Source organism: Amyelois transitella, chromosome 3, assembly GCF_032362555.1.
Source record: "Amyelois transitella isolate CPQ chromosome 3, ilAmyTran1.1, whole genome shotgun sequence".
Taxonomy (NCBI): Eukaryota; Metazoa; Arthropoda; class Insecta; order Lepidoptera; family Pyralidae; genus Amyelois; species Amyelois transitella.
Genome location: NC_083506.1, coordinates 1492114 through 1514317, shown reverse-complemented (window position 1 = coordinate 1514317; position 22204 = coordinate 1492114). Strand labels below are relative to the sequence as shown.

General features: G+C 35.5%; 5 protein-coding genes across 6 annotated transcripts; 3 read left to right on the top strand and 2 right to left on the bottom strand.

The window, feature by feature from the left end:
• Nucleotides 1-108: 108 nt before the first annotated feature.
• On the top strand, nt 109-2952 carry LOC106136098 (coiled-coil domain-containing protein 124). 2 transcript variants are annotated; one of them, XM_060949720.1, is made up of 5 exons: nt 109-266; nt 354-527; nt 950-1138; nt 1792-1898; nt 2187-2952. In XM_060949720.1, exons 2-5 carry the CDS (start codon nt 369-371, stop codon nt 2368-2370), a joined length of 639 nt encoding a protein of 212 aa, XP_060805703.1. In that variant the 5' UTR covers nt 109-266; nt 354-368; the 3' UTR covers nt 2371-2952. The 2 variants fall into 2 exon arrangements, with proteins under 2 accessions (XP_060805703.1, XP_013191997.1); XM_013336543.2 differs by having other exon boundaries at nt 110-270.
• Nucleotides 2933-6014, bottom strand: LOC106136096 (2-(3-amino-3-carboxypropyl)histidine synthase subunit 2). Its single transcript, XM_013336540.2, has 6 exons — nt 5761-6014; nt 5545-5657; nt 5121-5341; nt 4405-4611; nt 3875-4134; nt 2933-3384 (listed from the first exon to the last, which is right to left on the bottom strand). The coding sequence occupies exons 1-6, from the start codon at nt 5902-5904 to the stop codon at nt 2950-2952; spliced, it is 1380 nt and encodes a 459-aa protein (XP_013191994.2). The 5' UTR covers nt 5905-6014; the 3' UTR covers nt 2933-2949.
• A 1261-nt stretch (nt 6015-7275) lies between these two features.
• Nucleotides 7276-8580, bottom strand: LOC106136078 (14 kDa phosphohistidine phosphatase). The gene is made up of 3 exons (XM_013336515.2): nt 8442-8580; nt 8165-8370; nt 7276-7591 (listed from the first exon to the last, which is right to left on the bottom strand). The coding sequence occupies exons 1-3, from the start codon at nt 8512-8514 to the stop codon at nt 7397-7399; spliced, it is 474 nt and encodes a 157-aa protein (XP_013191969.2). The 5' UTR covers nt 8515-8580; the 3' UTR covers nt 7276-7396.
• A 1696-nt stretch (nt 8581-10276) lies between these two features.
• LOC106136073 (uncharacterized protein C19orf47 homolog) lies at nt 10277-14244 on the top strand. The gene is made up of 6 exons (XM_013336510.2): nt 10277-10462; nt 10598-10769; nt 11087-11202; nt 12146-12245; nt 12639-12718; nt 12968-14244. The coding sequence occupies exons 1-6, from the start codon at nt 10426-10428 to the stop codon at nt 13507-13509; spliced, it is 1047 nt and encodes a 348-aa protein (XP_013191964.2). The 5' UTR covers nt 10277-10425; the 3' UTR covers nt 13510-14244.
• A 3870-nt stretch (nt 14245-18114) lies between these two features.
• Nucleotides 18115-21325, top strand: LOC106136063 (uncharacterized). Its single transcript, XM_013336500.2, has 2 exons — nt 18115-18126; nt 18398-21325. The coding sequence occupies exons 1-2, from the start codon at nt 18115-18117 to the stop codon at nt 21323-21325; spliced, it is 2940 nt and encodes a 979-aa protein (XP_013191954.2).
• Nucleotides 21326-22204: the final 879 nt, after the last annotated feature.

The window sequence follows — 22204 nt, the reverse complement described above, 5'->3', positions numbered from 1 at the left end:
GACATTGATTGGACATGGACACAAGATTGACATTTGTTTCACTATGATACTAGGCTTCGATTGTTTTTTTAATGACAATCTATGTACCTACTAATAACTGTGATGACAATGTCAAAAACTATTAACTGTCAAAACCAAAACATTGCAATTTGCAGAATTTGCAACTGGAGTTGGAAAACAAAATACCTACCCATGAATTTATTAAAGTCACTGGCTTTCTCAAATCTATAAGCTGAATAAAAAATTCATCGATTACACTAGAAGGAGTAGGTATGTCCAATTTATAAAGATTTAATAAAAAGAACCTACTTTGTAAACTCATAACCTAAACCTAATAATAATTAATTTTTTAGCTGTGTTCTACCAAGATGCCTAAGAAATTCGCTGGTGAAAATAGCAAAGCGGTTGCCGCTCGTCAACGCAAAGAAGATCAGAAGCAGGAGAAAGAACAGAAGATGAAGAAAATGATAGAAGACGCACAATGGGAAGACAATGATGATAAACTTAAAAAGAAACAACAGAAAAAGGTTAGCACTTTACTCACCAGAAACATTGAGTGTCAAAACGGAAATATTATTTTGGGTTAAATTACTCTTTCTGTAACTCATAACATAGCATATTGCTTAGTGTATTTATTCTTCCTTGATGATTCTATGATATTGGACATAGCTTCACAAACAATATCAAATTTGCTTCTTTTTATCAACACCATACTTCTGTGATTCAAGTATTCTCATAGGACAGAAGAAACATAATCTATACTTATAATACTTTTTTTTATTTTAAGTTTCCACTGAAAACTAGTGACATGACATAAAGGCCAGTGGTTTTTTCTTTTTCATATATCCTGTCAAAAACAGTGATTTGTTCAAGAACATTTAGCTGTTTCTCTGTCTGACCATTGTCTGGTAAAAAAGCAGAGGTCAAATTCTTTGTTTTATTTTTTAAGGAAGATCAAGAGAAGAAACGTCAAGAGCAGCTCCAAAAGAAAGCTGAGGCGAAGGCTTTACTGGAAAAAGAAATGGAGTCTATAAAAGCTCCTACTAAGACCGCTCCTCCGCCACCTAAAATTACAAGAGCCCAAATTTCTCTCATGAAGGAGAAGACAATTAATAAACAGGAGCCTGTCAAACCTGTGGTAAGTCTAAATGGATTTTAATAATGTACTTCACTCTTTTCCAAATTAATTAAACAGTATAAATATAGCAAACAAATTGTACAGATTGAGCAAGCCCAATTATTCATCAAAATCTGATTCAAACCAATAGAGGTGGTTAATAAAAAAGGTTTTATAAAAAAGTTCGACATTTTATAAAAACCTTTTACCAGGGTGTACGCTAATGTGTGTTTTGGGTCAAAGGAATATCATATGTATGCATGACAACAAACTACCTTTTGTTAGGCTAACAGTATTTCAAATTTAAACCCTTTCAGTTTAGAATGTACAGTTCTCATAATGTGTTAATTCTTTTTTTTTATTGGTGTCGTGTGGTTCCTGGCACCAATACAAAAAAGAATAAGACCACTCCATCTCTTACCCATGGATGTCGTGAAAGGCGACTAAGGGATAGGCTTATAAACTTGGGATTCTTATTTAGGCCATAGGCTAGCAACCTGTCACTATTTGAATCTCAATTCTATTATTAAACCAAATAGCTCAATGTGGCCATTCAGTCTTTTCAAGACTGTTGGCTCTGTCTACCCCGCAAGGGCAATAGACGTGACCATATGTATGTATGTTAGATCATAATAATACAGGTTTCTCATGCTTTCTGTTTATGTAATTTTCAGCCTTCCCGAGTAGTTGTGGAGCAACCACCTCTAGAGGAGAATCTCAATAGGCTACAACTGGATGGTGAAGTGGCACAATCTGTGGAAGAGGCTATTTCTATTCTGAGGTATGACACAATTAATTTCTTCTGTTGCAAAAAGTTTATATAAATAGGTGATCTATATACACTTAAGTCTATGGATATCTACTGCCTTTTGCCATGTAGTTTAACTTACTGGGATGAAACTTTATTTTGTTTGATAACTAATCTTGTCACTTAGTTTAGTTACCAAACAAAAAATCATAAACTTTTGAAATGGCTTCAAGATTACCGAAACAATATGCATGTATAAATAAATATACTTAACTTGTATAAAGAATGAGAACAGTTCATTATTTACGCCTTTTCTTGCAGTGATAAAAATGAAGTGGACAGGCATCCCGAAAAGCGATTGAAAGCAGCATACACCGCATTCGAAGAAGCAAACCTGCCGATCTTGAAAGCTGAGAACCCTTCGCTCAGGCTGTCACAACTGAAGCAGATGCTGAGAAAAGAGTGGCTCAAGTCTCCACAGAATCCTATCAACCAGAAAGTTTGAAATGATTTATTTTAGTCTATGGTAGACTTTATTGTTATCTAATTGGCATGAACTTGGTGGCAATGTGTATTTTATTCATACATACAAACATACAGTCATGTCGACATCCCTTGCGGATAAGTCTTAACAGTCTCGAAACCAACCAATAGGCCACGCTCACCTACATGACGGAATTGAGTTTCTCAAGTAATATCATAATACATTATGCCAGTGATTTATATCCTTAGTTGTACTATTTCATATTTAAGTCTTCTACTTATGTAACGCGGGTCAACATCAATCGAGTCGACGCAATAAATGCGCCGGTCATTTCAAAGCTGTTGCTTGGGGTTGTGGTCAAACAGTCCTGCTCAGCTACTGGTCAGTGTGTGTTCAGGAACACTTGAGAACCCATCTGTTCCACGCGTAAATAGTGTTCAGAGAGTAAAACTCATATAGTTACCAAGTTCATGCCAATATGTTTGTTTGGAAAAGTAAAATTTGTAACTGATGTCATGTGTAAAGTATTTATCGAAAATCCGTACATAGTAGGGACTTCGTATGAGTAATTAAAAAATGTAAATAAATGCAATGATTTTTTTATTCTGGTTCATTTTTATACTGTAAAGGTATCCCTTGTCGCCCCTGCTCAGCTTTCTTGACTTCAGTCTCTCCTAATTTCTGCTCTAGTCCTCTCCAAGTTTTATTTTGAAGATTTGAACCAATATTTTCGAGTGCCCAATTTTGTTTAGCCACTAAGTCGGTACTGTCGCCGGCTTTTAGTCCTAGTTTTGTTTCTCTTATCATTCCAGTCACAAGACTGACATCGCCACCTTCCGCAAGATGTTCTATGTCACAGTAATGTCTTTTCCCTGGTAAGAGTTCATCGTAATCTGTGACATGGGTTGTGAAATATGGTTCCCTTTTCGAATTTATCGCTACTTCAAGTTCATATGGATAAACTATTGGTTTGTAGAAATCTCTGCTGCTGTACAGATCATTCTCGGGACAGGCTATCATCACGTAAATGTCGATCTGAAATGATGGGGAACATAATGAATGATTAAACTATTTATTGCACACAAAAAAAGAATAATATTGTGGAAATAGCAAATATCTAGATGTAGTACAATGGGCGGTCATATCGCTTAAAGCGATTTAAAAATTCGTGTAAAACGTCATTTTCAAAACGATTGGAGAATACTTTGTTTCTGTAAGATTGATTTTAATTGATCAAAGACGAATTTATAAAATTTTTAATTAACACATGTTAACACCATATTCAAAATAATTAAAAAATTATATTTTATTCAAAATCAATGCCAGCTGCACGCCCAAAGACAGTAGCTCAACAAAATAGACAAAAAAAGACTGTGTCAAAGAGGATACAGTGTCCTGACTTCATCAAGTAATATTAAACACCATTTATTTGTAATACTCTAGTAAAGCCAAGTAATTTTGTACTCAAACTTCAAATCCAACTACCAACAGACAGACATAATATTAAAGGCATAACATAACTTACTTCTGGGAAATTCGCCAGCTTAGCAACATTTGGTTTGCCAACAGACACTATATAGCTTTTCTTTCCGTTAACACGACACAGTTGTTTCATCCTGCTTATAATGTCTTTCGTTTGGTCTCCCGCAAGCTTACAGACCAGGATTCCGACAACATTTGCATCTTTACACTTCTCAATAAGGAATCTCCTCCGTTTAAACCATGGTGTTTCTTCCATGAGTTCTAACTTTTGTTGATCTGGGTCTAGTAAATACCATTCTTTAGCTGAAACAGGAGGGTTCTGAACTTAATGTCACCAAATGTTTTGTCAACAAAAATGTTGATTGACACTGATTACAACAATTAAAGGCTCAAATATATAACAATACGTAGCAGACAGATTGTTCATAAGACATACAGATTATACATAATAGAATATATTAAACAGATTATATACTAAGACATATTGCCCTGCAAAAATCTTCAACAGTGGATAGATTTAAGAAGAGATGTAGATAGATGTAGATAGGCAAGTACTTTACATTGAATGCTTACCTGGTACAGATATAGTATAATTAAAAACAGTTTGGCCTCTGGAACCAATGTGGATACAGATGTAGTCTTTTAATTTCTCTAGCGGGAGGACTTCTTCTAATGCATTTCTTAACAGTCTTCCGGAGAACCTGTGCTGTTTTTCCTCTTGTTCAATATATGCTATACAGCTTCGGGGGTAATGTTTGAACCAGCATTTGGATAATTCATCTGAAGAAAACAATATATATTTTTTTTTATTTTAATTTAAACATAAATTGACATAGGTACATATTGATATAATAAAAATATGTTAATGGACTATTTATTACTTTGAATGATTATGTTAAGGTGTTCAATTGAAGCCCTAATTTTGTTATCTGGGTTAATGGCAGAGCACCCTCCCGAGTTGATTTTGTTCACAGTATTTGTTTTAATTGTGACTTAAATTAGTGTTCTAGTTAACTGATACTCTGACAGTGAGGGTAAAATTTCAACTTAAATGTGCACATGGTTTAGGTTCAGAGAGGTAAGGATACAGCCAAGACTAATGCCAGAGGAGTTGTGGGCCATACCCTGCCACTGTATTTGCTTGGCTTCCCTTGTAATTGATCAAAGTAAAAAAAATTGACCTGACAGTTCTCCTCACAGACCAATAACCAGTAGAATAATAAAGAAGCATCAAATAATGACAAACAATTATGATGAATAATCATGTAAATTTTTGAGAAAACAAATACCTTTACAATGTTCAAATTCAGCATCATAAAAGAGACACAGTCTGACATCATCATCAGAAATAAAGTTATCTTTCAGAGTTTTCATAACACCATCTAGATCAAGAGGCCTCTTTGGTAAGACAATGAATACGGGTAGGTTAGTCTTTGAGAAGCAGGTGTGGCCATAATGTACAACTGCATCAGCTTGGACATGCATAGCTGCTACAGTGTCTACGCAACAGCTGGAATTTAAAAATTATTTCAGTCTATAATAAATGGAATGAGTTGTTTATCACAAAAGGAAGCAGAGTGTCTTTTTCACTATGTTAAAGAGTTCATTTTGTTTTAAAAAATTTATTGGTTTCAAACTTCACTCACAGGAGTAAAGTTTTGATCCCAGTAATTTTTCAAATGACTGGTTCATTTAGAAACGTACATTACATACCTGGCATATGATGTGTCACCCATAATGTACAAGTCTACCTCAACTCTCTTTTTTATTTCTTCATAAATTTTTGCGCTTACACCAAGTAATTCATCAGGAAACTGAAGGCAGACCTAAAATATTAACGATGATAAATTGTCAATATCATTCACAAAATATAGATGAGAAATCATGAGCGACGCCTCTAGATAAATTTTAAAACGAAAACCTACATACCTTAAGAAAGTCTTTATCCCTAATCCAAGTGCATGTTTTATCAACATCGAAATGTTCAACAATATCGTCTATATTTTCTTCAACATTCGCCAAAGACACCTCACGATCTATACATATTTTAGCATCAGTTGTGAAATTGGCCATATTGCTGCACAAATTAGAGTTACAAAAAGAACTTATTCTATGAGTATATTAATTCTTCAGAATAAAATAAACACGTATATTTTTGATTTAATCTCAAAAATATACGTATTTTAGAATAAAAATACACGACGTGACGTGACTCATTAATTTCTGACAGTGATTGACAAATTCATAATAACTTTTATTGTGTAGCAAAGATATTCAGTGCAACTCACATAATTTTAATATCAGTTGTCTATACTATACTTACTATACTAATATTATAAAGCTGAAGAGTTTGTTTTGTTTGTTTGTTTGTTTAAACGCGCTAATCTCAGAAACTACTGAACCGATTTGAATAATTCTTTCACTGTTAGATAGTCTATTTATCGAGGAAGGCTATAGGCTACATTTTATCCCGGATTTCCTACGGGAAACGTCAACAATGCAGGTGAAAGTTGAATGAGTCAGCCATCTGCGAGCTTTCCACGCGAACGCTGCGCAAACCAACAAAGATATAGTAAAACAATGTACTAAAGATGTGAAGTACTCATTTTTTGCCACAAAAAAGTCCGCGAGAGCATATATCTATCTCTTAAGGTTTACTTACAATAACCACTTTTATGTTCATTTTTTAAGATTATTTTTTCATTATAAACATAAGTTATTTTGAAACCAATTTTCTTTAATTCAGTATTAATCCTTATCCAAATAAATGTGTTTATTACTTTCGGCTTTTCATGTAGACTAAAATTGCTATTTACAGTATATAAATCAGACGAATAGGTTTTGAGATATAGTCGTTATAAGCAATTTGCAGCGATATATTTAATACGGCGAACCAGCGTTCTTTCTAATATGCGTGACCGCCTGTAAGATCCCACTACTGGGCAAAGGCCTCTCATCTCACTATACGGTCTCCGTTCCGTCGCGGGTAATGATGTGGGCCAAGTCATCGCCAAGTCGCATAACAATTAGCAGCTATAATTGATAAAGCCGAGGAGGATGTTTACAAAAATAAATATGATGCCCAAAATAACTGTTCCACGCGGACAAAGTCGCGGGCACAGCTAGTTAGTTATAATAATAAATGGTTATGATACCTGCAATTTCGCGTCTGTTTTTTTCTACATGGGAAACTAAATTTTGGTAATAAGAAACCCCCATCTGGAGTCATTATTTGAATCTCAATTCTATCATCAAGCCAAAAAGCTGAACGTGGCTTATCAGTCTTTTCAAGATTGTTGGCTGTCTTTCCCGCAAGGGATAAAGACGTGACTGTATACATGGATACAGCATGTATCCATTGCATATTCTTTTGAGTACAAGCTGATAATATCAGGTTAAATAAACAGAGTCAAGTCAATGATGGCTATTCAAAACAACTTCTAAGAGACATAAAGGGCTATGCTTTATTAACCATAAAAATATACATATATTAATTACATTGACACATTTAGATCGATTTATTAAGAATAAAATACATCAACACATTTAGATATAATATCTTGAGCTAATAACCTTCATCGCTGATAGTTATATAGTATCCAGGGTATGCCTCCTTGACAAGTTTAGCAGTTATTTCATGATCAGCTTTACCATAACCTTGAGAGTAACCATAGATATGAATCTTTTTGTGGTCAGGGTCATGAGATATCCTTCCTCCACCCATTGGCTCACAGTCTAGAGGCTCCAGCTTAGTTTGTACCTAAAAATTATAATTTATTATAACAAATATTGTTGTTAAGTTTTCTACTAAAATTTCTTACAAATTTGTAAAATAAAATGATTTAAGTTTGAACACATCCTTGCTTGAATGGAATGAAGCATTTAAAATTGTACTGTATGCTATGTTAGATGTATATTTTTTTACTAAAAATAAATTATAGTAAGTATCCACAAAACATAGCTTTGCATGAATCCAAATGTATCAGTTATTCATTATAACTGATACAATATTTGGATTCATACTCTTGAACATACTATATCCAAAAAATATTAATATATATAAATATTAAGGAATTTGTAACCAAAATACCTGCACAATTTTTATATAAAATTGTGCAAGGAAGTAGATACTTAATGTGGCAATGTGTATGTATGTTGTCCAAGAAATCTTTCTTGGACAAAGACTTTTTCAAAAAACATGCGGGGTAGATAGAGCCACCAGAGTCTTACCAGAGAATTAAGGTTCAAATAGTGACAGGTCGCTAGCTCATCGCCTACAAAAAGAATCCCAAGTTTACTTGGATAACACTGGACACACTCTTAGACAACATACCTCTTCATAAATATCTGAGTGGTAATTACACCTTCTATACCCTCTGACAATGGTAACAAATACTTCATCATCCTCTTTCCCTTTTTCATGTACTCTCAATAATATGTATTTAAAAACTCCTTCGGGATCTATGTCCACTTTAGGAATCGCTGCCAGCGCCGGGCAAACGCAGCTCATGTTTCTGGAGGATGGATTAGATGCTTTAGCTGTAAGAAAGTATTTCGGTTACTATCGAAATTATATACCGACAATTTCAGCAAGATGTTAAATTCTGTACCAAAAGTCAGCTGTTTAGCTAAACAAGCACATTTATTTTTGGCTACTGAAAGAGCCTTAGAAATTGCTGACATTGTTAAAATAATACTTAGATTCGCAATGCAACGTGATTAAAATTACTATGACCGACCGAGTTCTTCGTGTTATCCCTTTGAATTGAACAGAATCCGAAACCGACCTCCTACTCCTACCTCCTACTTTCCTTGAAACAAACAAACAAACCTAGAAAGAAAATCGATACTTGAAATGTCAAATGTCAAATCAATTTAGAGTTCAGTTCAGTAGAAAATACAGAACCAACACAATGCTGTGACGGGCGTGTCTCTATATGAGTGGTTATTCATGCTTCTTCTTCTTTGTTTCTTAAATTCATGGGTTAGTAACGGATTAGGTACCTATTAAAAGTTAACGAGAATTTGAAGCAAAAATGCAATATTTCACTTTTACTCATATTCTTTTAGATAAAAAAACAGAAATCAATGTAATTGAAGAACATAATACAGTGCAGATTTCTTTGCTGTGTCTATCAATGTAGGAAATATACCTACTTTAAAATAAATTTCATTTATTTCAGACAACAAAGATCCATATACAATTTTCAATAAAATCAAATAGATAAAATTAAATCAATATTAAATTAAAAATCGAATCGCAATCAAAATTTAAAAATAAAAATCAATCTATACTTAAATAAATTAATTAACCTTAATATAAAAATACAAATAAAATAAGTTAAAATAAAATAATAATAAATTCAAATGTCAACTTTACTGTGTCGTAATATTTTAGCTTTTTAAATGAGGGACAGGTAAGAGACCTGTCCCTAATTTTAAATAGAGAATAGGGTAGATTCCAGTTGACTGTCCAAAGTGTCTGATTTATATAACACCATCAGTCACTATCACCTAAATTTGAATTAATTACTTGTTATAAAAATCTTTGCTTATTTGTTTTTATAATTACTCCATGTAGACTATTTGGCAAAGTATTAATGCAGATAAAATAAAATCAAATACACCTTTTTCCTTCAAGTGAGATTTAATAATTTTTTTAAATAAAAGTTAGTTCAGGGACTAAAGTTTTCTTTATTAAGTGAAAATCAAAAATAACCAAACAATAAGTAAGTACCTATGTAACATCCTAACGATTTACACGTGTTATGTATGTATTATGTGAAAAGTTATTATATGTAAGTTAAAACGTACGGATCCTTTAATGGAGAACAGGCTCGCACATGTTTATTCTTGGCTGAGCGTCGGTGTTGCCAAGTTAATTAATTTTGACGCTAGAGACTGTGCTGTGCCTTATAAATTTGCAAATTCTTTCTGTGTGATTAAAATAAAAGTTTAATGCTTCTAGGAAATTACCTAGAAGTCTAGAACTAAGTAGTTTTTAAAAAGAACTATAAATTCAGTACTTTATTATTCTAAAGTGCTGTGTGGTTTCCAGTATATAAGAATAGGACCACTCCATTTCATTCCCATGAACGTCCTAAAAGACGACTAAGAAAAATAAAAATTTATGTAGTCATGGTACAAAAAAGCAGTGTAGGTCAATTTAGGTCCTGCTCTGCGTATTCTCAACACGGTTTTGCATAAAATAATTTGAGACACCCTTTCACCAAAAGTATACATAAAAAGGTATACATTTCGTTTGCGAAAAAAACTACACTGTCTGCCTAATAAAAAATTATTAGCCAATAAAAGAAATTGGTGCTTTTTTTATTATCAAGATTATAATGAACGCTTACCGCGTTGTCATGAACAACTGTTAGCAACACTGAAGTTTTTGTGAATTAGCTGTCAATCAATGTCAAAACGGATTTACGAAGTGAAAAAATATTATCTCTGTTTAGTTTGTGGTGAAAAAATCTAATGTCGGTACACGATATAGATTAAATTTATTTTAGGATTTTGCACATCTTGTATAAAATTTTGTTGAAAAAGCTAAAATTTGATATTTTAGCTTTGATACCATAACGTATAATGAGTGGATTAAATAAAATGGATTCTCATTTAACTGGTAAGCGAAAATAAACGACTTGTCTCAAGGTTGTTTTGCACCAAAATTATCTTTTTATTTTAGCCATTTGTGTCATAAAATATCATTCAAATATGATGTTATGTATCATTTTAATTCAAGTTTTTGCCCAAACAGGGATGTGGGTTAGCTTTTTCACCGCAGCTGGCATTCCGTCGGACGTCAGTGCTACATATGCCCTAACGTTTACGGAGAACCGAATCCAGAATGATATGCTTCTGGACCTCAACAAGGAATATCTTCGAGACATGGGCATTACACGAATGGGTGATGTCATTGCAATTCTAAGGTATGTATACAATATTTTATCCGTAAGTTCTTATAATCCATACTCAATCATTTATTGCCTAATTATCATATATCTTAATATGTTCCTTAATATGGCCTTTCAATCTTTTCAAGCTTATCTACACAAGACAGGTTGCTGGTAGGACACGATGTAGTGTAGCAGGCAAAAACCAGAATGGGAACGATTAAAGGAGGCCTTTGCCGACTGGCAAACACATTATCAGAAGAATACACGCAAAACACAAATTATAGAATGAAGTTTTAACAATTGCAATGAAAATCGGAATAAGGGCTTATAAATTTATTATTATTTTTCAGACATGCCAAACAAGTCCACGAGAACACAGCCCGAGACAGGGTTCTCAGCACGGCAGCCCCGAAAGTGCCCGTCGCCGCAGTCACCGGCAGAGCCACAGTCGCACAGCCATCCTCACGTAAGTGTTTGTGAGCTAGTGTGAAAAAATTGCTTTCTATTGTCTATGCCCTTTGATTCTCAACATCCCAACAAAATGTTGAAACAGTCCCTATATTTAATTGGTTCTTATGTGTCATCTTATTGCTTTAAAGTGGAGATTTGTAAATTACTTTGTTTTTAATAAGCTCGCAAATGAATAAATATAGGATTGGCAGGTTACCACACAGTACCAGGTTTGTGTTTGTAGATAGCCTTAGTGCCCGTGCAGCGTGCCACCGACACCAGTCCCTAGTTGTCGGACGGTGGCACTCTAAACTGCGTCGTTTAATAGAATAGAATAGATTTATTTTCAAAATTGGATACATCACTTACTGAATTACAGGGTTTCCCTAAGAAAATAGCAAACAGATAAATAATCTGGTGTCAAATTAAGGAGTGAAAAAAAAACTCATGTTTTATTCATAGACATACATAAATAAGAATATACATAAATATTATTGACATGTGTAGGAGATGATGAATCATTCCGCCATTTGCTTTCAGAAGAAGAGAAAATGTAATTTTAATCAGACCTCAGAGATCTCCCGTGTGGTTCCGGTACCAATACAAAAAAGAATAGGACCACTCCATCTCTTTCCCATGGATGTCGTAAAAGGCGACTAAGGGATGGGCTTGCAAACTTGCGATTCTTTTTTAGGCAATGGGCTAGCAACCTGTCACTATTTGAATCTCAATTCTATCATTAAGTCAAATAGCTGAGCATGGCCATTCAGTCCTTTCAAGATTCTGGCTCTGTCTACCCCGCAAGGGATATAGACGTGAACATATGTATGTATGTATGTATCATTAATTATGCCTGTTGGTTATCCATCTGAGGTCTCTGGGTAAGGCATTCCAGAGTCTTACAGTTTTTAGTAGTGTTGTTAAATAATTTTTGTTATAAATAACATTTGTGTATCCAGCGGCCTCCCGCATGTTGGAGCACTACACGCGGCAGTCTCCCAGCTCCCCCTCACAGAGTAATTCCGCACCACAAGCCAAGAGGAAACTTGCAGACACTGGGTAAGTCGATATATTCTTAATTTAGACTTTGTAATACATGCATACCTATAATAAACGCAAAAACTATTCGACTGTTGTTCACTCCCGCCTCAATTTTGTATGCGATCCTCTTAATGTCAGGTTGGTTGGAAGAGATCCCACTTAGGGATAAGCCCGCCTTTGTATTGTTCTACTGTTTTATATTTGTAATGGAGTACATTAAGTAAACAATAAAGCATTTACTTACCAATTTGTCAAATTTTCCTACAGAGATCTTCAAGTGTAAAATAGGGTACTTATATTTCATCTTTTATTTCGGAAAAACTACTATTCCCATGAGATTTGCAAAGGTAAAGAATATCGGAAAATTACTTTATTTAAAATGGCAATGACAAACACATTTTTTTTCTTTAGGATCCAATCACATGACAGCAACATTAAGAAGTCTCGTCTAATACGCTTCGCGTCCCCCCCGCAGCTTACTGTGAAAGAAGGTTGGTATTTGTAATACATTTGGTTGGTATTAGTATCTCCTAACAAAAGTTTCGAACTAACTCTGAAGACTCAATCTGTGTAATCTGACCTGGATATATTTATTTAATTAATACTTTAAACTTCTATATAATATAAGATAAACAGATTGGTTATTTATTCATTAACATTGCTTCATATAAACAATAGTTAAACTAACTTAAATACCACGTTGATTTCCCTCAAATAAATTACTTTTTCTTTCATTACAGCAACTTCAAACAAAACCACAGTATTTTCTCGGCTCGGTAACTCTGAGCTACCCAAAGCCGCGCCAGCGAAAGCCTCCGTCAAGCCGATATACGAGCGGCTCGGCTCCAAGCCCGCCGCGAAACCGCAGGACTCTGTCATACCCGTCCCTAAAGACGCGCTGAAGTACGAAGGCATACTGAAAAGTACAGCAGTAGTCAAGAAAGTAGTAACAGTCACCACAACGAAGAATGAACGGAAAATAGCCGTCGGGTGCACCATGAGAGCGGACGAAACGCCGCTAAGCGCCAAAGAAAAATTGGCGTTACCGAAATCGAAATCAGTGAAGTTCTCTAACCAAGTGCAGTACAAAGAAATTGAATCTAATCAAAGTGTTGTCAATAAAACAAAGGCTTTCGCGCCAAAAACAGGCGTAGTGTTCAACAAGCCGGAGAGGAGATTGTCTATGCCCGAACCGGAGGGAGTCAAGGCTAGGTTAGGTACAAAGAATGCTAATAATTTCACTATAACTAGGAACGTTTTTAATAGGCTAGGTGATCATTAGGAGTGTTTTAGTTTTAATATGTGTTTTTTCGAACTTCAATAATGATATTATCAGATCTGCATAATGTTAATTTGATATTTCTTGGTTTGTATGGAAGACGCTGAAGTGATTGTGCTTGGGTGAATGTATGTGACTCAACAGTTTTTTTCCTTGACATGTTTCTTTATATATTTTGATGATAAATTACTTTTGAATGTATTTCATTATAAACATTATTTTTTAAATTGTAAGGACATTTCAAATAAAAAATGGTAACTGTTACCGGGCCTGTGAAAATTATCTGATAAATAAGGCATCTACCTCATCTTTATGACTTTATAATCTAAATGACATTAAAAAGTAACTCTGAAGTCTACACTATTTATTGTGATCATGATATCAGAAATCTACAATATACAAGTTTATATTTATATACAAGTTACATTATTGTTTCGTATTTACCCTTAATTTTGGGCGTGAAGAAACACACAAACAAAACATTCGTAAAAATGTATAAGAAGAAAGTAGTATCGAAAAGACTGAAACGTTCACCTGGATGGCAGTTATTATATATGGTGCATAATACAGTTTTTTTTTTAAAGTTGCAAGTACTTTCAATTTTATTTTATTTTAAATGAATGTGTGGTACTAATGCATTAATTTTATAATTGTTATGCTTAAGTTAGAATAGTCAAAGGACATGTGAATGCATGCCAATATATTTAATAGAGAAATAACATTGTAAATATTGTTTTTTAATAAATTAATTACATTAATAACTTAGGATTTTTATTTGGCAAAACAATGACTCTGAAATTGGAAATCAAAAATTTATCGAAATGGTACCCATAGCAATCAGAACAATATAGACAGGTATTCTGGTTTAATGGTAATTTCCATTTTTGTTGCCAGAATGGGTATCAGCATCTCATCAAACTTTAAACAGAGCGTCGGTAGTCGAATCTCTTAGGAATCCGGTTAAAACGAGTGTTGCGTACAAAGGCACCGGTTCGAATCCCACCCGGTCCAGGATCCAAGGTCACAGGCACATCCCGGGCTCCTCTCCAGAGTGGAGAGGATGCAACCGGGACTATAGCCAGGAGGAAGAATGTGGGTATCTTTATTTAAATATTTTATATGTAGATATACCTTATGTAATTTAGATACATACATACATATGGTAACGTCTATATCCCTTGCGGGGTAGACAGAGCCAACAGTCTTGAAAAGACTGAATGGCCAGGTTCAGCTATTCGGCTTAACGATAGAATTGAGATTCAACTAGTGACAGGTTGCTAGCCCATCGCCTAAAAAAGAATCCCAAGTTTGTTAGCCTATCCCTTAGTCGCCTTTTACGACATCCATGGGAAAGATATGGAGTGGTCCTATTCTTTTTTGTATTGGTGCCGGGAGCCACGCGGCACACGGTAATTTAGATTTTAGCGATTGCTTTTAAGGTATCTATTTATCTTTCGGTTCGGTCGCGAGTTAGGTGACAAAATGAAGTTTGCACAGACCGATGCTATTTGAGCGTGCAGCAAATTACTATTCGATGTAACCATAATTGAGGATTTAGCAATACTTAGGTACGCCCGGTTGACAGTTTTGCGGTCAATTATCTTTATATCTATTTGATATTGCAATATTATTCGATACTACGCATTCCTGGCACAAAATATGGTCTAAAACGATTGTACGGTTAGAGTTTAAACTTAGCATTTTAGAAAAGCACAATTCCTTTTTGTTTTCGGTGGTTAAGAGAATATATGTACATGCAACCACCGTGCTCTAAGGATCGTGGCAATTGGTAAGAAGTAGTCTGTTACCCCAACGGGAAAGAGGCGTGATACAAATTCAATTCAAATATTAATTTTTTTTTCAATGTTATGGGACTGTTCAAACATCACATCTTTCACTTCATATCTTTTGATTTCACAACATTGGTTGACGTCTATAATATATCTTACACTAAAGTACTTAGTTAAAGTATAAACAAATTCATCTTTTCCCTTAATTGTAGCTGTACTGCGTCAAATGGGTAAATCCGTGAAATATCTATACTTATAGACGTTTCACTGATTTGTATGTTTATAAACTTTACTATGCGTGTCTTGGTATCTTTACACGCGAAGTTATTCGATCTTTATATGGTCACTGACAAAAGAATATCTTCCGCGGTTACTTTTATCGTAATATTTCATCGGCTTATAAACTTCGTTTCCTTGGCATAGCGGCCTATAAACCGTGTTTTGGCATGACCCCGGTGTAAAGTGCATGGGCACCACAAAACGCAAATTATAATACCACACTAACGTCGATGTTTTGAAATTGGTAGGTTAACATATTATTTATTTATTTAAAACTTTACAATAGGTGAACTTACCTACTAATTCAAATTATGGCCATTCAAATTATTTTCTGGATCTTATAAAACGGGGTTAATACCTGCAGTCAATGATCCATGGTCAAAGGCATACCCTGGGCCCCTCTCCAGAGACGTGAGGATGCAACTGGGACTAAAGTCAGGAGGATAGATACTGGCGTGGAGAAATACTGGCTACAATTTCAAAGTCCAAAAACAATTCAAGAAGAGTAAAGATATTTGATATCCATTAATAAGAGAACACACAGGATTTGTAAAACGATTTTCAGGTACGTAGTTGCGGTCGGGCTGACTCTTAAATCTTTTCACGCCCTTTATAACCTGCTGCTGTCAAGAAATATACTGCGCAATGCCATCAGTAACGCCTCCCGTCGCAATGCAAGCTATTTTTAGTAGCGTTTCTGTTGCAGTGATAAATTATGTATGCTCATTTTAGGGTTCCTAAGAGAAACTTCCGAATTGTCAAGATGTTTTTTTGTGGTCGACACTAACTTTACAATGTAGGTACCTATGGCTCCTTTAAATCCTGATGTTGGGCACTATTTTTGGTAGGTATAAGTACTAGACCTTATCCAGGTTGAACTCCCAACGAAATGCTTCGGACTTCGGGATCCGGGGTCCATCTACAGACTTTATTCTCCACATTTTTCGGTCCAATTAAAATTTTAGCTATTTATATTACATCAGTACTCTAATAATTTGAATGATAACATAGTCACGTATACGAGTATATCCCTTGCAGCGTAGATAGAGCCAACAGTTTTGCAAAGACTTAAAGGCCACGTTTAGTATGACTTTATGATGGAATTGAGATTCATATAGTGACAGGTTGCTTGACCATCGCCTAGAAGAGGAATCCCAAGTTTATAAGAGGTTCAGGGGAAAGATATGGAGTCCTATTTGAAAGTACCTACGGGAAAGTATTGGGTTTAATAAACATTGTTACGAAAAGTAGACTTTAAGTTTAGACGGTGGAGGTGGAGGAGTCAGGGTTGTCGTGAAGAGAACTAACAATATTTTCCGACTGTGACCGAGCTAAGAAAGTTAGCAAGGTATGAAGTGCGAAGTGATGTCAACTGTTACTTCTAATTATTAGCAGCTAAGTGAACAACTCGGTTACATTACCTATGATCAATTGCAGTAATTAATCTGTTGTAGACATGTCTTAAGTTAAAATATGTCGATTTAAACACAAGTAGGTATATTTTTACATTATTCTGCAAATCGCCAATAATGAAAAGAAATTCTAATGAAAATACAATTTGAAAAATAAAATTTTTGAGACAGACGTTAGGTAATAGGCAATATTTTTTAATTTGTCCCTCGAAGAGTTGAACTTAGATACTCAAAGAGTTGAACATGCACAATCATAATAATTATTTTGGTAGCTGGCTCAGAATTTTTTTTTTATTGATTCAACGAAAGTGCTTTCATAGTTTAGAAATCTTTTGAATTTAAGTATAATTCCGATTTATATTAAGGATAAAATAAACATACATAAAATATTTTTTGTTTATTTTTCACAGATTTCTGCCGCAACAAAACAAAAAAAATAACGGTATCTTTGAAGTATCAATTAATGAATGGATTTGCAATTGATTTTCCTTTGTCGAAATCCCGCAATCTGACGCCATGATCAACGTTGCAACGTCTTTGGCGGTAAACCTATTCCATCTACCGTGAAAATCCATTTTGCTTTGCGAGTTTGCAACTCGTGTGTTTCAGAATCGTATAACTTTAGGACCGGTTTATAAACAATAGTATTTATAAGCAGAATTTTCTTCGACGGTTTGATAATTATGAAAAGATATTTTTTATTTCTCATCTGTTTGTTTATTTTTATTATTTTAAAGCAAGATTTTTAAACTGTTCCTTTTGAAATTGACGACGATAGCTAGAAATGTAATCGGCATGGAATTGGTTTATATAGAGAGGTGTAATAAATGACCAAAAAAATTATCAATTAAAAAATTTTCGCCTATTACGATCATTTCGATGGTGATATAACTTTATTGTCCACATTCTTTGCCGAAGGAACCGGCCGGAAGCAATTTGTTTATTTAATTCATTCAGTGATTGACTGCTACTGAAAAGTAAAATAAATAACTGTGATTTGAGATGATATAATGGTGTCTGTAAAGTCGGCGGGCTTTGCGTAGCGGCACCTTCCGTGGATAATATATAAGCGAATCGGGGCGCCGCGCCGCTCAGTGCGCCTCCCACTGTCTCCGACGTAGCCCACAATGGGGAGACAGGTAAATATTGCCTTTTATTTCCCAAATAGGTACCAAGATATCTCCAATCAATTTCCATGAATCGATATTAAGATGTTATAAAGTTTGTTTATTTGTTTATGCCAGATATATTGTCTCTCCCTACCCCTCCGGCAGAGTGACGTGATTTTATGTATGTAAATATATTATGTATGTGTATTGTGTGTGATATACACTTAAGAATTTACAAGATCCGTATCCAGGATCAATCAGTAGATAGATACTTAAACTAAATCGAGTGTTTTGTTCACAGGCGTTATTGGTGGTTCTATGCTGGCTGAAGTTCAGTGAATCGTTAGGAGAGGCAGAGCAGACTACTCAAAGTTTAGTCATTAAAGACAATGTGAGTGAAGAAAGTGCTCCACGACTCTACGGCAATGTGCCCGTTGGTGTGTACGCGAGCGCAGTGCCCTACCCAGCTGTCTCCTACCGCTTCCCCGCATTTGCATCCGGGCTTCTACCGGCCGCGTCGCGCGTTATCCCGGTCAAGGAAGAAGTAGTTCTGCATAACTCCAACGCTTACTTGAAGGACTCATATGGAAATCGTTTTGTGGGTAGTCCCTATTCGGCTTCATACAGGGCCGCGATCCCTCAACAGTTCGTCCAATTACAAGAATTACCCGCGCATTTAACGAAACCATTAACTGTTGCGGCTCCTAACTACCAATTCAAACCATTCGGAACACAGTTTACGTTGGGAACTCCGTTCAGAATACCGACAGTGCAAGCAGCTTCTCCGACTCCTCTAAGTCGTTTCTCCGGTTCGTCACATCCTGTGGTGTATGCTCAAAATATAAGAAGCTTGGCGCCTCCAGCTCCGCAATCTCAACCCCAACAGCAACAGTTGCAGTCGCCGCAGCAGCAGTCAAGTAGTAATCAAGCCGTGTACGCGGATACACATTCGGCACAAAAGTACGGTAATTACCAAAGTGAACCTAAATTTCAACGTTTAGAAGAGAAGCCTTTCACTACATATGGAAACGTTCCAGTAGCCAACACGAAAAATGTGAAACAGGAGATTATTCATGAACAATCTCAAATAAAAGCGAGTCCTGATACGCAAACATACACAACAATCGTTAACGGCAAAAAAACTGTTGTACAGATAGACACAAATCCACCCATTCCTCTATTAGACCTAACATTGTTGGAACCTTTGACATTCGACAATCCTTCACCTGTTGTTCCTCAGATTGCACAATATTTACCTAAAATAAATCAAGCAACATACAAGAAATTACCCGAATTTCACAAACAAAAGAAAAATAATAGTGGGCATAAAATACAAGGTGACGTAGAAGTAATTAAAGGACGACCAAAGGCTAAACCAAAAAAGAAATCGAAGAAACCAAATGTACACGAAATTGACAATACTCACACAAAGGTACCTGTAGAAGCAACTTATGAAGGTAATCCAAATGAGGGTCCAGAACTTTCGTACGAAATAAATAAGCCTAACTATAGGGAAACTTATAAGGAAAAAACTGTGAAATACAATAAAGAGACAAAGAAGGATCCTGTAAGCTACAGTTACGATCATAAAGAAGAGAAAGACCCTGTGAGTTATAGTTACGGCAACATTGTGCAAAAAGAGCCTGTGGTTTACAGTATCATCCACAACTCAAAAAATCCCGGTGATTTCAAACAGGTGCAGCATCAAATTAATGAACAGCCTAAACAACTGATATATAACTTTAAACCGGAGGAACAAAAAGAAAGCGAAGAAAGTAGCGATGGTCCTCCACAATCACCTCCTCAAAGAGAATCAGATGAATCAAGTTCAGCTGAGGTATCAGACGATGACCGACCGCCACATTCACCTTCTCAGTATCATGAAAATAATAGGGAATCCTCGAGGGAACAAAATCATCATGAATATCATGAACAGCCAAGGCCTGTACATCATGAGGTGCAATATTATCAAAGGCCACTAGAGGTCGAACATAGACAACGGCCGCAAGAAGAATATCATAGCGAGAGGCATGCTCAAAAACCTCATTATGATCAAAGACCTCATCATGTGCAGCAGTCTTCACATGAACATGAAAGACCATCTCATCGCAATCAACAACCAATAAAAGTACCAGTTATTTATCAAGAAGAATTACGGCCTATAACACATGAATATGAAGAAGATATCAAATTACTGCCAAATCCTAATTCAGCCGCCATAAAAGTTGATCCTAATCAACATATCCAGCGAGAAGGGCAAAATCCACATCCTTCAGCTCACCCTTATACATCTAACGACAGCAATGAAGATTTTGTTAGCCAGCAGCCACGTCAAAATCATCAGACGCATCAGGAATCATATGGACCTCAACAGGGCCCTATAGTTCGCGAAAAATCTAAGCACATTATTATTCAAGAAGAATCGCCCAATGAAATGCATTCTCATAGAGAAAAAATGGTAGCTGAAATGCTGGAACGTGAAGAAAACAACGAGGAAGATTTCGAGAAAGCCTACAAAAATGCGGCATTTGGTTTTCCAGCTTTTCACAAGAAACCTGAAGATATAGAAAAAGATATCTATAGTCCTGATAGTTATGGTGAATCGCACAATGAGGGTTTTAGTTTTGACCATCGTCCCTTTGAACAGTACCAAGCGCAAGGAGATGAATTTCCAAAATCCGCGCGATTGACTTATAAAGACGCCAATGAAAACAATAAGGAGGATTACTTTTTGGATTACGCTGTAAACAAGCCGACTAGTTTGAGAGATCGCCACAAGAAAAAACAGGAATATTTTAAATTATACGACAGTTATAAACCGGAGAAATACTTCGGTGGAGAAAATAAACAAAAGGAAAAAGAAAAGTATATTGTTTCTCCTTCCTATGTGTATGTGACTGACCCAGAACCAAAAAAGACTTCATTTTTCGCAAGATATAAGGCTGCTCCTCCAAAATTTACTTATACATTTAAAAAGCAAAATCCCCGTGACAGTTCGGCGTTTTCCTCTCGCCCCTACCAAAGTTACACGAGGAAAACAAACTTCGTAGAACCACAATTCCAATACGGCTTTGAACCTATAGCATTACCGCGTCTCCTCGATAGTGAGCTATCGGCGATGGCGAGTAACGATAGTCCTGAAAGTGAGAAGCCAGCGTTGAGGAAAAAAGTCTACAAAGAAAACTGGTATATTAAGAAAACTAGAACGGCAGGCGGTGATGCTAGTTGATACTAGATACATAAGTATAGGTATTTATTACATCGTTATGGTTAGTTGTCATGTAGTATTAAGCGTCTGTTGTAATAAAGTATAGTTTTCTAAAGGTGTATTATTTCAATTGAGTTTTTCTCAAGATGTTAGCTTCTTGCGCAACACCACTTTCCCTATCTATAAGATATATTACGTGACGACATTTTTTTGTACCCAATTTGTGATCCATAGAAATAAAAAGGTGGTTATCGAAATCAGTAAGCGTGGCAGCAAAAAGTTCTGATTTAGCATGCTCTTTGCAAGCGAGCGGATACAGACATTTTGTTCTGCAATACTGAGGAAATACAATTTTCAAAATCTGTAGCAAAAAACATGATTTACTTTTTTGTATCGCCTGAACCGTGAAAATTTAATAGATCTATATTGTTTTTACAATAAAACTATTGCATCAACGAGAGACCAATTTTATTTATGGCTTGGTTAAAAGATTTTGCTTTGTTTGTCATATTGGTAAATTTACCTTATGAACAGTATATTGTTCGGAAGTAACTTCCACATTTCATTACGTGTCGATGGAAAGGCAATAATTAAACTACTTCATAGATGACCGACTCCGAGGAAATAGACAGGCATCCACTTGGTCAGTCGGTCACGCAATCATTTGCATCAGTTTTTGACACGCTTTTATTGAATTTATTTAGCGTAGAAAAATACATGTTTTATTGTTTTCTTAGCTTTTGGTCTCTATTGCGTCATCGCCTTCTGGCGAGGAGAAGAGCTCAAGGAAATATGTGTTATTAGTAGAGTCTCAATTCTATCATCAAGCCTAACAGCTGATCGTGTCCTTTCAGTCTTTCAAGACTGCAGGCATTCTACTCCGCAAGGGATATAGACGTG

What these genes read in the sequence shown, in the direction of transcription:
- LOC106136098 (XM_060949720.1), top strand. Translation starts at nt 369, where the DNA reads ATGCCTAAGAAATTCGCTGGTGAAAATAGCAAAGCGGTTGCCGCTCGT. An exon ending in AGGAGCCTGTCAAACCTGTG is followed by an intron (nt 1,139 to 1,791) that starts GTAAGTCTAAAT and finishes TGTAATTTTCAG; the next exon opens with CCTTCCCGAGTAGTTGTGGA. An exon ending in GAGGCTATTTCTATTCTGAG is followed by an intron (nt 1,899 to 2,186) that starts GTATGACACAAT and finishes CTTTTCTTGCAG; the next exon opens with TGATAAAAATGAAGTGGACA.
- LOC106136096 (XM_013336540.2), bottom strand. Translation starts at nt 5,904, where the DNA reads ATGGCCAATTTCACAACTGATGCTAAAATATGTATAGATCGTGAGGTG. An exon ending in GGGATAAAGACTTTCTTAAG is followed by an intron (nt 5,658 to 5,760) that starts GTATGTAGGTTT and finishes TTAATATTTTAG; the next exon opens with GTCTGCCTTCAGTTTCCTGA. An exon ending in AGCTGGCGAATTTCCCAGAA is followed by an intron (nt 3,385 to 3,874) that starts GTAAGTTATGTT and finishes CCATCATTTCAG; the next exon opens with ATCGACATTTACGTGATGAT.
- LOC106136078 (XM_013336515.2), bottom strand. Translation starts at nt 8,514, where the DNA reads ATGTCAGCAATTTCTAAGGCTCTTTCAGTAGCCAAAAATAAATGTGCT. An exon ending in AGCTAAACAGCTGACTTTTG is followed by an intron (nt 8,371 to 8,441) that starts GTACAGAATTTA and finishes ACTTTCTTACAG; the next exon opens with CTAAAGCATCTAATCCATCC. An exon ending in ACTCAGATATTTATGAAGAG is followed by an intron (nt 7,592 to 8,164) that starts GTATGTTGTCTA and finishes TATAATTTTTAG; the next exon opens with GTACAAACTAAGCTGGAGCC.
- LOC106136073 (XM_013336510.2), top strand. Translation starts at nt 10,426, where the DNA reads ATGAGTGGATTAAATAAAATGGATTCTCATTTAACTG. An exon ending in AATGGATTCTCATTTAACTG is followed by an intron (nt 10,463 to 10,597) that starts GTAAGCGAAAAT and finishes TTGCCCAAACAG; the next exon opens with GGATGTGGGTTAGCTTTTTC. An exon ending in AGGAAACTTGCAGACACTGG is followed by an intron (nt 12,246 to 12,638) that starts GTAAGTCGATAT and finishes TTTTTTCTTTAG; the next exon opens with GATCCAATCACATGACAGCA.